Here is a 10888-nt window from a genome sequence, read left to right on the forward strand (position 1 = left end):
CCAAAAAGGGGGGGGGGGCCCACCTGCACACACACGGGCTGGGTAGCTTTCGTGAGCGCCCCCTGGCGTCCTTGCTTGGCCTGTGCTGTGTCCAGAGCAGGCTGGGGTTCAGGAGCACACGTGTGCTGTGCCCTCTGCAGGGTCAACAAGCCACTTGCTGGCACGCAGCCTGGGACGGCTGCAGGGTCCCCCAGCGGAGCCAGGGGGTTTCCTGAGATACTTCTCCCAGAGCAGAGACAGGAAGTCAGACACCCACGCTCTGCGAGAAGGGCACTGACCATCCTGGCCAGGGCTCCCTTGAGGGAGACTGCTCTCACACCCACCAGCACCCATAGGCACCCACACTGCCAGCCACGGCCAGGCCTTCAGAGCGTGCGCAGCCCAACGAGGCACGGCCTCTATCCGGGCATCCAACCCCACCACACTCGGCTCTGCATCCTGCACAGCAGGGCAGAGCGCCCCCTTGCTGAGGGCAACAGCGGTGAGCAGTGAAGCTGGGGGCAGGGCTCTCAGGAGGGCCGCCCACTGGGTCACGGTCCAGATGGGACAAGCAGTGGCAAAGGGGAGGCGTGTCTGGTGGGTGTTAGTGGCAACAGCCAAAGAGGGGTGCCACGGAGATCCTCCTTGCCACTCCAGGGTGGGGTCCAAGCTCTCTGCTCCCCAGAAGCCTTGGGCATGGATGCGGCTTCCACCCCCACCCCCAGTTCCAGCACAGGAGTTCTTTCCAAGGACCACGACCGGGTTCCCAACACCAGGGCTGCAGGCACAGCTCCGCTGGGCACGGCCCTGGACAAGTGCTACTAGCCTGGCTGTGCCCTGTCGGGGCTAACCAACCCTCTCGCTCCCCCCGCCCCCTAGCCCTCGGCAGCCCCAGCCCCACCCGCCAGGCACCTGCTCACGCACGACCAACAGCAAATGTGGCCGTGCACACGGAGGGGGACCAGCTCGCAGCACAGGGGCCCCGCACACACGCAGCGCGGCCGTCCGCTCCAGGTTTCCAATGTGTCTTTTATTCACTAGTTCTGAAGCCTATAAATAAGTGTTTCCACTATGGAAAAGGAAGTTATTAGCACAGTACATGTTCATGACTGGGGAATGGACTGCTCATGTTGGCTTCGAGAGGGCCAAAAACTGAAAAAATAAAACCACCTGAATGTTGAATTCAGTTCTTTATATAAAGTCCCTTGCAAAAACAAAACAGAATTAAAACAAACCGAAAAAGAGGGGCAGGGCTTTTAAAAAAAAACGGAAAGAGGCAGAAGGGACGGGAGGGGCGGGAGGGCGAGGCGCTCATTGCTGCTCCCCAGCGGCCTCCAGGGCCTGCTCCGCGGGCTCCTCGTGCTCCCCCTTCACGGACAGAGACTGGAGCTTCTCGGCCACCTTCTCCGCGCTGTCGTTTGTGCCGCTTCCTGTGCAACGGCAACAGCAGGCACAATGAGAACCCAGAGCGGCCCAGGGCCGCCGGTCCTCCGCCAACCGCCTCGGAGCACCTGAGGCCGAGCGGGGCTCCCCCCCCCCCCCCAAGGCAGCTGAGCGCCGTGTCCCGGGGCAGCTGCATCACCCCGACAGGTCGAGGTGTGGCCACAGCACCCTGGCATGTTTCTCTGGCAGACGGAAAAAGCACCCGCCCGGGTGTGCGGCCGAGTGCAGAGTGAGCCTGCGAGGACCCCTGCCCCACCCTGCCGCGGGCAGACCTGCCTGCTCACCTTTCTTTTCTCGCTCTTCGATCTCTTTCCTGCATTCTTCAAACTTTGTTTTGAATTTCTGTGCATCTGTGGAAGGAAAGGAGACGGCTTCCTGAGGGGACACACGCCGCGTCGGAAGAGCGGGGGCTCACAGAAGGTGTCCCACAGCCTTCTTTTTTGTTTGTTTAGAAAAGATTTGTTGATTGAATTGAAAAACAAAATGATAAGTACAGAGGGAGAGAGAAAGGGATCTTTCATCCATGGTTCACTCCCCAAGTGGCCCCAACAGCTGAGGTTGGCCAGGCCAAAGCCAGGAGCCTGCACTTATGTTCTGCTGCCTCCCCAGGCACACGAGCAGGGATCGGGACCAGGAATGGAGTAACTGGGACTGGAGCTGGCAGGCCCAGACGGCGCGCCAGTATCACAACGGCAGCATGGGAGTGAAGGGTGGCCTGCGCCATCTGAGGCCAGTCCTGAGCTTTCCTCGGAACCAGAGTGACCGTCTCCTGAGGTCCCCAGACCCCACAGGCCGTACTGGCCAGGGCCTCCCTGCTGCGCCCCAGGCCCCTGTGGAGAGCCCTGCTGCTGAGCTGGGCGGCGTTCGCTCAGCACCAGTCAGCCCTGGGGGACTGGGACCAGGCCATGGTGCCCACCAACATGGCAACTCCCAGCCATAGCTCTGGACGATGCTGACTGTAAAGACCCGAGTGGGGAGGTCGGCCTGGGCCCATGGCTCTGCTGGAAGCCCAGGGGCGTCTCAGGCACCCGAGCCGACCACCCCACGAGAGCAGGCACTAAGTGCAGGGTCTCAGGGTGCTCCCCGCCCAGGGCTGTAGGCTGACCCCAGCCCCCGGCACACACTCCGGGCTATAGCCAGCTCTCCCCCAGCGGCCAAGGGCACACGTGTGCTCTGCTTACTCTCAGCATTCAGGAAACGGATGGCCAGCAGCTCCGGCTTGGGGCACTCGTCGGCGAAATCGGCGTGGGTGTTCCAGACCCAGGCGCGGTCACTGCCTGCGTTCGGCTTCAACTCCATCATTGGTGTGACTGGGAGGGAAGACACCTGTGAGGGTGGTGGGGCCGCCACAGGCAGCCCCACTCCCCCATCCGTTATCCAGGGACACCACCAGGTGACACCGGCAGCGCCGTCATAGATGCTTCTGGCTCACACAGAAAGCCACCCGGTGCACCCTGGCCAGGCTCTGGAGGGGTGTGGGGGTGAGGGAAGCCCCCTGGGGAAATGCACAAACTGGGCTCGACAAGGAGGCAGGGACGGACACATGTGGTCCTCACACCTGTCCCCTTTCCCCAGGGACTCTGCAAACTGCCCACCCGGGGCACAGCCCAGCAAACACGGGCACTAGGAGGGACACCAAGGGACGTCCAGGAAGCGCACGCCTCCCGACAGGAGCAGCAGGGCTGTGTGCAGTGGCACCGCAGACAGCAGAGGCCACGCGGCTGCCTTCTCCCCAGGCCTGCAGCGGGAACAGGCAGGCACCCCCGCCGGCGGAGCGGGCCTGGCCACCTACTGTAGTGGTTGGCGCAGATCTTCAGGGTCTTGTCTCTCCTCATGAGCAGGCGGATGGTCCCCTTCTCCTTGTGCTTCAGGAGCTTCACGTCGCCCGTGCCACGCTCCTTCCACTCCGGGAGGTCGTTCTCTGAGGCGAATCGGAAGAGCTTGGCCCGCCTGCGGAAGAGCGCTCTGGTGAGTGCGCACCCAGGGAGCACATGCAGGAGGCAGCGCGCGCTGCTGGGCACGCTGTCAGCAGACGCCCTCCCGCCTCGGGCGCCCAGCCCCCAGCTGCACCCGACAGAAGCCGGGGGGGACAGCATGGAAGCCGGCAAGGCTGAGGCGCGCCCCCTACGGCAGGTCCAGTCCTCCTACCCAGCGGTGAGGAGGGGCAGCCAGGGACCCAGGTGCCCAGGACAGCAGGAGCGCCCCCAACCCCGTCCCTGGGCGCCTCACTCCAGCGAGGAGCCAGCCCTCCCACGGGACAGGCAGAGCAGAGTCCTGGAGATGCCCACTGCCCTCTGGGTCACCCTCAGCCCCCTTCCCCTTTGCTGCAGGGAGGGCCCAGAGTTCAGGGAACCAAACCTGACCGTGGCATCTTAGAGCAGCGTAGAGTGTGTGGGGCGGGGGAGCCCCTCCCCTTGCTTTCACTAAGGTGTAACAGCCTCAACTTCCAGCAGGCTGAGTGTGGGCAGCAACACCACGCCTGCCACCGCAGGCCCTCGCTGCCCCAGCCATGCCTACCGTGAGGGCAGGTGCTCTGGGCCCACTGGAAACAGCAAGCGGGGACTCGCGGGCCCCGGGCTGCCCACGCCCCTACATTCAACCTCCAGGTCTGGGAAGGCAGCACCTGTGGGAACTGCTTAAGGACAGGGTCCCGAGGGGGCGTCAGTGACCGCACGAAGAGAAAGAGACCCTGGCCGGCCCTCGCCAGGCACCTACAGACGCTGGCCCCTGCTCCCACGGCCATCACAAACTCTGGAGTGTCCCCGTGACTAGGGGATTCTGGGAGGTGGGGTGTCACACAGGGGTGTGCAGCTCAGCAGGCCGTGGAGTGAGGAGGTCAATTCCAGGCCGCCCAGTCCTGGTCTGCTCAACTCAGGCCAAGCACCTGACACCCACACCAAAAACCGGCTTCATGGGGCGGGCCCGGGGCAGCGGGCTGAGCTGTGACCCAGGGTTTAATTCCCCCCTACTCTGCATTTGCAGTCTAGCTTCCTGCTTGTGCACCTGGGAGGCGGCGGGTCCCAACCAGGGGAGGGATGGCAGCTCTCTCGCCTCCCCGCCTTTCCTTCCGGCCACACAGCGAGCCTTCGGACAACAGCCCCTGGGCAACGTGGGGGCCCGCTTACATTTTAAAAAGTTCCTCCTCATCCTCCTCCAGCGTCTTGATTTCTTGCTCGGGAAGAGAGACTATCGGCTCAAACTGGGGGTCGTGGTTGGACTCATCCGCGTTCTCCGTGGAGGTGTCGTGGTCCTCGTGAGTGTCCTGCAGAGAGGCCACGACAGGTGACACTGCCGCCAGCACACCTGGCCCACTACCAGGCTGGCCAGGCCCCGGGACATCGACCCCATCGGCCCCAGGCTGGGGCTCCCAAAACGAGGCCTGGGAAGAACCCGAGCGTGGGAAGATCAAAGCGCACGAGGAGTCGGGCCTCCAAATCAGCCTTCCCCCGGACCTCTCTGAGTCTTTTACAGCTTGGGAAAATCCCTGTAAGGCTGCTGGCGTTTATACGAGATTCGTAAACCTACTCCCAGCAATTTTATCAGAAGTCGGAGTTGATAGGGTGATAACAGAAAAATCATCCAAAGGAGAAGCCATAAAACTCTTACCCAATCAGGGCAGCTCCCAGTCTCACAGGCACGTGCCTGGGTGAACCAGAGCCGTTAAAAAAAAAATAAATGAAAAAGAAAAAAACCGAGATCCCACGAGCAGCCCCAAGCCGGAAAGGAGAACACCTTTCTGCGGCCCCTCCCTCGGATCCGCGGCACTGCGGCTACGCTGCGGCCCGCAGGGACCACGCACAAAAGCCGCCCCCGCCCGGGTCCCCCGGCCCCGCGTCCCCGCCGCACGCAGGCTTCCGCCCCGGAGGCGGGCGGCGGCTGCAGCCGCCAGCACGGAATGAATGGAGGGCTGCGTGGGCGACAGACACGAGCGTAGTGGGAAGCCCGCAGGCGGGCCCAGCCGGAACCCAGCACCGGGCGCTCCGCTCGGCGGGGCCGCTCCGGCCCCCCCAAGGTCACGCGCGCGCTCCGCAGCCCCTGGGCGGCCCCCGCGCGCCCCGGCCCCGAAAGCCCGCAGGCCGGCGGGGGTTGGCGGCGGCGGCGCGGGCCGCCCACGTGGCCGCCGACCTGGGCCCCGGCCCCCCGGCCCCCCGCCCGGGTCTGGCCGCACCTTGGTGGCCGCCATGGGGGCGCGGCGGCGGCGGCGGCTCGGCTGGCTCGGGCGTCGCTGACTCCGCGGCCTCTCGGCGGCTGGGCCTGAGCGCTCTCCCTCCGCGTCTGGCGCCGGCGCCTCCCGCCCGCCCGCCTTCCCTCCGCCCCGCGACCCGAACCCCGACCCCTGACCCCGGCGGCGGGAAACGCGCCGCGATTCAAAACCAGCGCAGCTTTATTGGCTCAGGCGGCGGACACTCTCATTGTCCGGCCCGCCCCGCACTTCCCGCCAAAACGCCCGCGGCGCATGCCTGGCCCACCCGCCGGCCGGAGAGAAAGAGCGAGCGAGCGAGCGAGCGCGCACTCCCGGCGGCCCCCGCGCGCACTTCCGTCCCCGGGCCGCGCGCGCGCCCCCGGCGCCCGAGCGAGTGGCCAGAAATCGGGGCCGGCGCGTAGCGATGACGTCGCCGGAAGTCGGGGCCATAGAGACTAGCCGCCTCGGCGGCGCTCGCTGGCGGACTGGAGAGCGGCCACGGCGAGGCAAGTGACCGTCGCGGGCCCCTGGCGGGCGGGCGGGCGGACAGTGCAGCCCCGTGGCGGAAACCCGGCCTTGACCACCCGGGGTTCGAATCCCGCCCGTAGCCGAGGCGGGTGGCAGTGAGTGTGGGTGACCTCGTGGCGCCGGGCTCGCTTTCTGAGCGCCTGCCCTGTTGACAGGCCCGAGACGAGGCGTCGAGGCGGTTCACGTGGGTCCCCCCCGACGGTGTAGGCACCTGACCACGACCATGAGCGACAAGCCCGAAAACGAAGTAAAGTGCAAGGAAGGGTGGGAGGAACTGGCGTTATAGCGGGTGGCATGGTGGCGGGGAAGGTGGGGTTGGGCTCCCGGGAGCTAGTGGCGCTGGGCTGCGGGGTCGCGTGCAGGAACGGAGGTCTTGGGTGCAGGGATGGGTCCGGCCTCGGGTCCAGCCCTTGCCTGCCCCCACCCAGAGCCCGGAGCCCCTGGATGGCTGCGGCCAGGACAGCAGCAGAGCCCCGGGCAGCCCTGCAGCCCCTGCAGCACCCCGGGAAGGGGAGGAGGAGGAGGAGGAGGAGGAGGAGGAGGAAGGGCCTCAGCCTGGTCTGTACAGCTACATCCGGGCCGACCTGTTCACGTCGGAGATCTTCAAGCTGGAGCTGCAGAACGTGCCTCGCCACGCCAGCTTCAGCGACGTGCGGCGCTTCCTGGGCCGCTTCGGCCTGCAGCCGCACAAGACCAAGCTCTTCGGGCAGCCGCCGTGCGCCTTCGTGACGTTCCGCAGCGCCGGCGAGCGCGACAAGGCCCTGCGCGTGCTGCACGGCGCCCTGTGGAAAGGCCGGCCACTCAGCGTGCGCCTGGCCCGGCCCAAGGCCGACCCCATGGCCAGGAAGAAGCGGCAGCGGGAGGAAGGCGAGGGGGAGGCGCCAGCGGCCGCGCAGGTGGCCGACGTGGTGACCCCGCTGTGGACGGTGCCCTACGCCGAGCAGCTGGAGCGCAAGCGGCTGGAGTGCGAGCAGGTGCTGCAGAAGCTGGCCAAGTGAGTGGGCTCCCTGGTCCCCGCGGCCGCCGTGCACTGGGCAGGGCAGCCATCAGGGGACAGAGAGGGGCGGCCGGCTGCTCTGACCGCGGGCCCGCCGCCCTCCGCCCCGCAGGGAGATTGGGAACACCAACCACACCCTGCTGCCCTGGCTGCTGTCACAGAGGCGCAAGCACAACAAGGCCTGCTGCCCCCTGGAGGGGGTCCGGCCGTCGCCCCAGCAGGTCAGGCTGTGTCCACCTTCGCCCCTGCTTCCCGGCTCGGCCCCTGCTTGGGCCAGCGCCTGTGGGGACCCCCCCACCCCGAGGCCTGTGGAGCCACCAGATGGGGTGACTGCTGGCCCCTCCCCACAGACCGAGTACCGGAACAAATGTGAGTTCCTGGTGGGCGTCGGCGTGGATGGGCAGGACAACACCGTCGGATGCCGGCTCGGCAAGTACAAGGGCGGGACGTGTGCCGTGGCCGCCCCCTTCGACACCGTGCACATCCCCGAGGCCACCAAGCGGGTGGTGAAGGCCTTCCAGGAATTCATCCGGTGAGGCTGCACCCCCGACCCCGGGGCAGCCTGGGAGCAGCGGGCATGTGGTGTGGTCAGGCTGGGGGAGAGAGCAGGGAGCCCGACTAGCAGACACTGGGCACTGAGCGCCCGGTGTGGCTCCCACAGGTGCACCCCCTACTCAGCGTACGACCCCGAGACATACACAGGCCACTGGAGGCAGCTGACCGTGCGCACCAGCCGCCGGGGCCAGGCCATGGCCATCGCCTACTTCCACCCCCAGGTCTCAGGCTGGTGGCCCTGCGGTGCCAGGGGTGGGGGCGGAAGGGGTCTGGCTTCGTGTGTCCTTGGCACAGCCTGAGCCTGGGTCTCCCCCGCCCCCGCCCCGTCTCCAGAAGCTGAGCTCCGAGGAGCTGGCGGAGCTGAAGGCCTCCCTGGCGCGCCACTTCACGGAGGGCCCGGGCCAGGCCAGCGGGGTCACCTGCCTCTACTTCGCGGAGGAGGGGCAGCGGTGAGGGGCCCAGGTCGGGGAGGCGTGGGGCCAGCCTGTGTGGGGGAGGGCGGACTCGGGACACTGATGCAGGCCTCCCCCTCCGCCACTCACAGGAAGACCCCCAGCCAGGAGGGCTTGCCCCTGGAGCACGTGGCCGGGGACCGGTTCATCCACGAGGATGTGCTCGGCCTGACCTTCCGCATCTCCCCGCACGCCTTCTTTCAGGTAGCCTGAGGCCTCGCGGGGGAAGGGCTGAGGCCAGGGGGTCTTGGTGGCCTTTGGGCTGGGGGAAGTCTCCTGCATGCTCTCGCTGCCGTAGGAAGCCGTGGGGGCGGGGGGCATTGTAGGTGTGAGGGCTCCCGGGGACGGGGGACGGGCTGCCCCAGGCATGGCCTTGGTCCTTGAAGCCAGGAGGCTGGGTGAGGTTACTGCCTCCTGCAGACCAGGAGCAGGAAGAGGGCCCGAGTGACAGCAGGGGAGGCCACATGGGGCCCGCGCCCCTCTGGGCCGCTGGTGTCCCAGCTCCTGTCCTGCAGGTGAACACGGCCGCGGCCGAGGTGCTGTACACGGTCATCCAGGAGTGGGCTCAGCTGGACGCGGGGAGCACGGTGTTGGACGTATGCTGTGGCACTGGCACCATTGGCCTGGCCCTGGCCCGGGTGAGCCCTCCCGTCCAGCGAGCCCCACCTCCAAGACCCCCTGGCCCCCACTGCCCTGGGCCGCTCCCCTCCGAGCCATCGTCCCCGGCACCATCTCTTTGCAGAAGGTGAAGCGGGTCATCGGGATCGAGATGAGCCAGGAGGCCGTGGAGGACGCCCGGGTGAATGCCTGTGCCAATGGTGAGAGTGGCAGGCCCCGGCACAGGCGGGCGGGCAGGGAAGGGGCGTCAGGGTCCGCTGACAGGGCTGTGGGCCCTCTGCAGAGCTCAGCAACGTGGAGTTCCACTGCGGGAGGGCCGAGGACCTGGTGCCTGCCCTGGTGAGCAGACTGGCCTCCCAGCAGCTCGTGGCTGTCCTGGACCCGCCCCGCGCCGGCCTACGTGAGTGGGTGCGGGGGAGGGTGCGCCGGGCAGAGGCCAGGCTGTGGGCGTGGGTTCAGGCCCTGGGGACCCAGCCCACACCCCTGTTCCTCAGATTCCAAGGTGATCCTGGCAGTCCGCAGAGCTGAGAGCCTCCGGCGGCTCCTCTACGTCTCATGCAATCCCCGGGCGGCCATGAGCAACTTCGTGGAGTAAGTGCTGGCCAGGGGCTGGGGCGCAGGCCCTCCCACCCTGGGGAGCTGACCGTTGCGTCTCCCTCCACAGCCTCTGCAGAGCCCCGTCTAACCGGGTGAAGGGGACACCGTTTCGGCCAGTGAAGGCCGTGGCCGTGGACCTGTTCCCGCAGACCCCGCACTGTGAGATGCTCATCCTGTTCGAGAGGGTGGAGCAGGAGCACCCCAACGGCACGGGGCCCCTGGAGCACCGAGACCCTCCAGCCCCACCCCCACCTGGGCCCCCAGAGGACACCCCAGAGGGCTGTGCCCTGGGATGCTCAGGGGCGAGCAGCCAGGAGGTGTGAGACCAGCAGGCATGTGGCCGTGGCCCCTGCAGCCTGCCTGTCCCCACCACGTCTCCTGGAGCAGTAACCTAGGTTGGGAGTCGCCAGTCCCCCCTGGACTGTCTGGAAGCCTCAGTCCCCAGAGGGAGGTCACTGCAGGGCTCTCCAGGAGAGGCCGGTCCAGGCACCGCCTGCCCACCCCCACGCAGGCTCGGGAAGGACAGAGGCTCCACCCTGGGGTACCTAGCCTGTGAGAGGGGGCCTAGAAAGGCCCAGTGCACGGGCCCTAGCCTCCCGTAGGCAGAAGAAAACAATACAGCCGATCCCTCTTGGACAGTTTGCTTTATGCTTCAGACAACCAGGGCTCAGCCTTACAGCCGTGGCCAGCACCCACACGTCAGCACTGGCATCTGTCAGGGCCCTGCAGCACGGCTGTGCACACACAGGACTCGACCCACATGTGGCAGCTGTGAGGACCCCGGCTGTGCTGGGGCCACGGTGAGGCTCACTGGCCTCTAGGGAAACACAAGTGCACAAAGCTTTGGTTCGCGGGGTGCATCTGGCTGCTCTAAGGGCAACCGTCACGGCCAACGGACTTGAAGCTGCAGACAGGAAGCGAGACGGCGGCAAGCGTGTGATTACAGCCACTTGACTGGGAGGTTTTCTCTGCAGACCAACACAGAAGCCGACCTCGGTCACAGAGGTGGGACAGGAAGGAGATGCTGAGGGCGGCCCCGCCAGCATCCTAGCAACAGCACCATCTAGTCCTTGGGGGTGTGCTGAGACGGACACAGTGCACAGCCTGACATTGGACTCCCGCGTCTGATGGTGCCCGCCGCACATGGGCCCTGCATTGGTATGGAAATGGAGCTGACCGTCGGCCACTGTCGCTAGGGTCCTGAGGCTCAGACAGGACCTCGTCTGCACCCCACAGCAGAACCAGTGAGCACAGGTCCTGGCTGTCGTCACCAGGAGGCAGGACAGCGGCTGCCACTCACGGCCAGCTCTGGATCCAGAACGGACTGCACCAGAGGCCCACTTCCTGTTTACACACCTCCACTTGCTAAAATGCATGATTCCAAATCTACTTTTCTACTCTCTCTGTAAAAGTTTCTCTCCAAATGCTAAAATATCATAAAAGCTTTAAAAATTGATGAGTGCACAGGTGGACTTGACTGTGCAAAAACTCTGTAAAAAACTGGTACCAGAGGCCAGGCAGAGTGGCCCTGGTGTC

General features: G+C 66.2%; 2 protein-coding genes and 1 non-coding gene across 4 annotated transcripts; 1 reads left to right on the forward strand and 2 right to left on the reverse strand.

The window, feature by feature from the left end:
- Positions 1-1150: 1150 nt before the first annotated feature.
- On the reverse strand, positions 1151-5701 carry RANBP1 (RAN binding protein 1). The gene is made up of 6 exons (XM_062182401.1): positions 5591-5701; positions 4548-4684; positions 3215-3372; positions 2604-2732; positions 1707-1772; positions 1151-1409 (listed from the first exon to the last, which is right to left on the reverse strand). The coding sequence occupies exons 1-6, from the start codon at positions 5603-5605 to the stop codon at positions 1291-1293; spliced, it is 624 nt and encodes a 207-aa protein (XP_062038385.1). The 5' UTR covers positions 5606-5701; the 3' UTR covers positions 1151-1290.
- LOC133752380 (small nucleolar RNA SNORA77) lies at positions 1535-1661 on the reverse strand. Its single transcript, XR_009864926.1, has one exon. It is a non-coding gene; the product is annotated as a small nucleolar RNA SNORA77 (small nucleolar RNA).
- Positions 5702-6028: 327 nt separating the features above from the next.
- On the forward strand, positions 6029-10884 carry TRMT2A (tRNA methyltransferase 2 homolog A). Of its 2 annotated transcripts, none has more exons than XM_062182399.1 (13): positions 6029-6111; positions 6289-6380; positions 6562-7127; positions 7243-7351; positions 7481-7662; positions 7792-7906; positions 8019-8134; positions 8230-8341; positions 8653-8775; positions 8880-8955; positions 9039-9155; positions 9250-9346; positions 9420-10884. In XM_062182399.1, the coding sequence occupies exons 1-13, from the start codon at positions 6030-6032 to the stop codon at positions 9673-9675; spliced, it is 2043 nt and encodes a 680-aa protein (XP_062038383.1). In that variant the 5' UTR covers position 6029; the 3' UTR covers positions 9676-10884. The 2 variants fall into 2 exon arrangements, with proteins under 2 accessions (XP_062038383.1, XP_062038384.1); XM_062182400.1 differs by having other exon boundaries at positions 9250-9350; positions 9420-9508.
- Positions 10885-10888: the final 4 nt, after the last annotated feature.

The sequence above is a fragment of the Lepus europaeus genome, chromosome 23, assembly GCF_033115175.1.
Source record: "Lepus europaeus isolate LE1 chromosome 23, mLepTim1.pri, whole genome shotgun sequence".
Taxonomy (NCBI): Eukaryota; Metazoa; Chordata; class Mammalia; order Lagomorpha; family Leporidae; genus Lepus; species Lepus europaeus.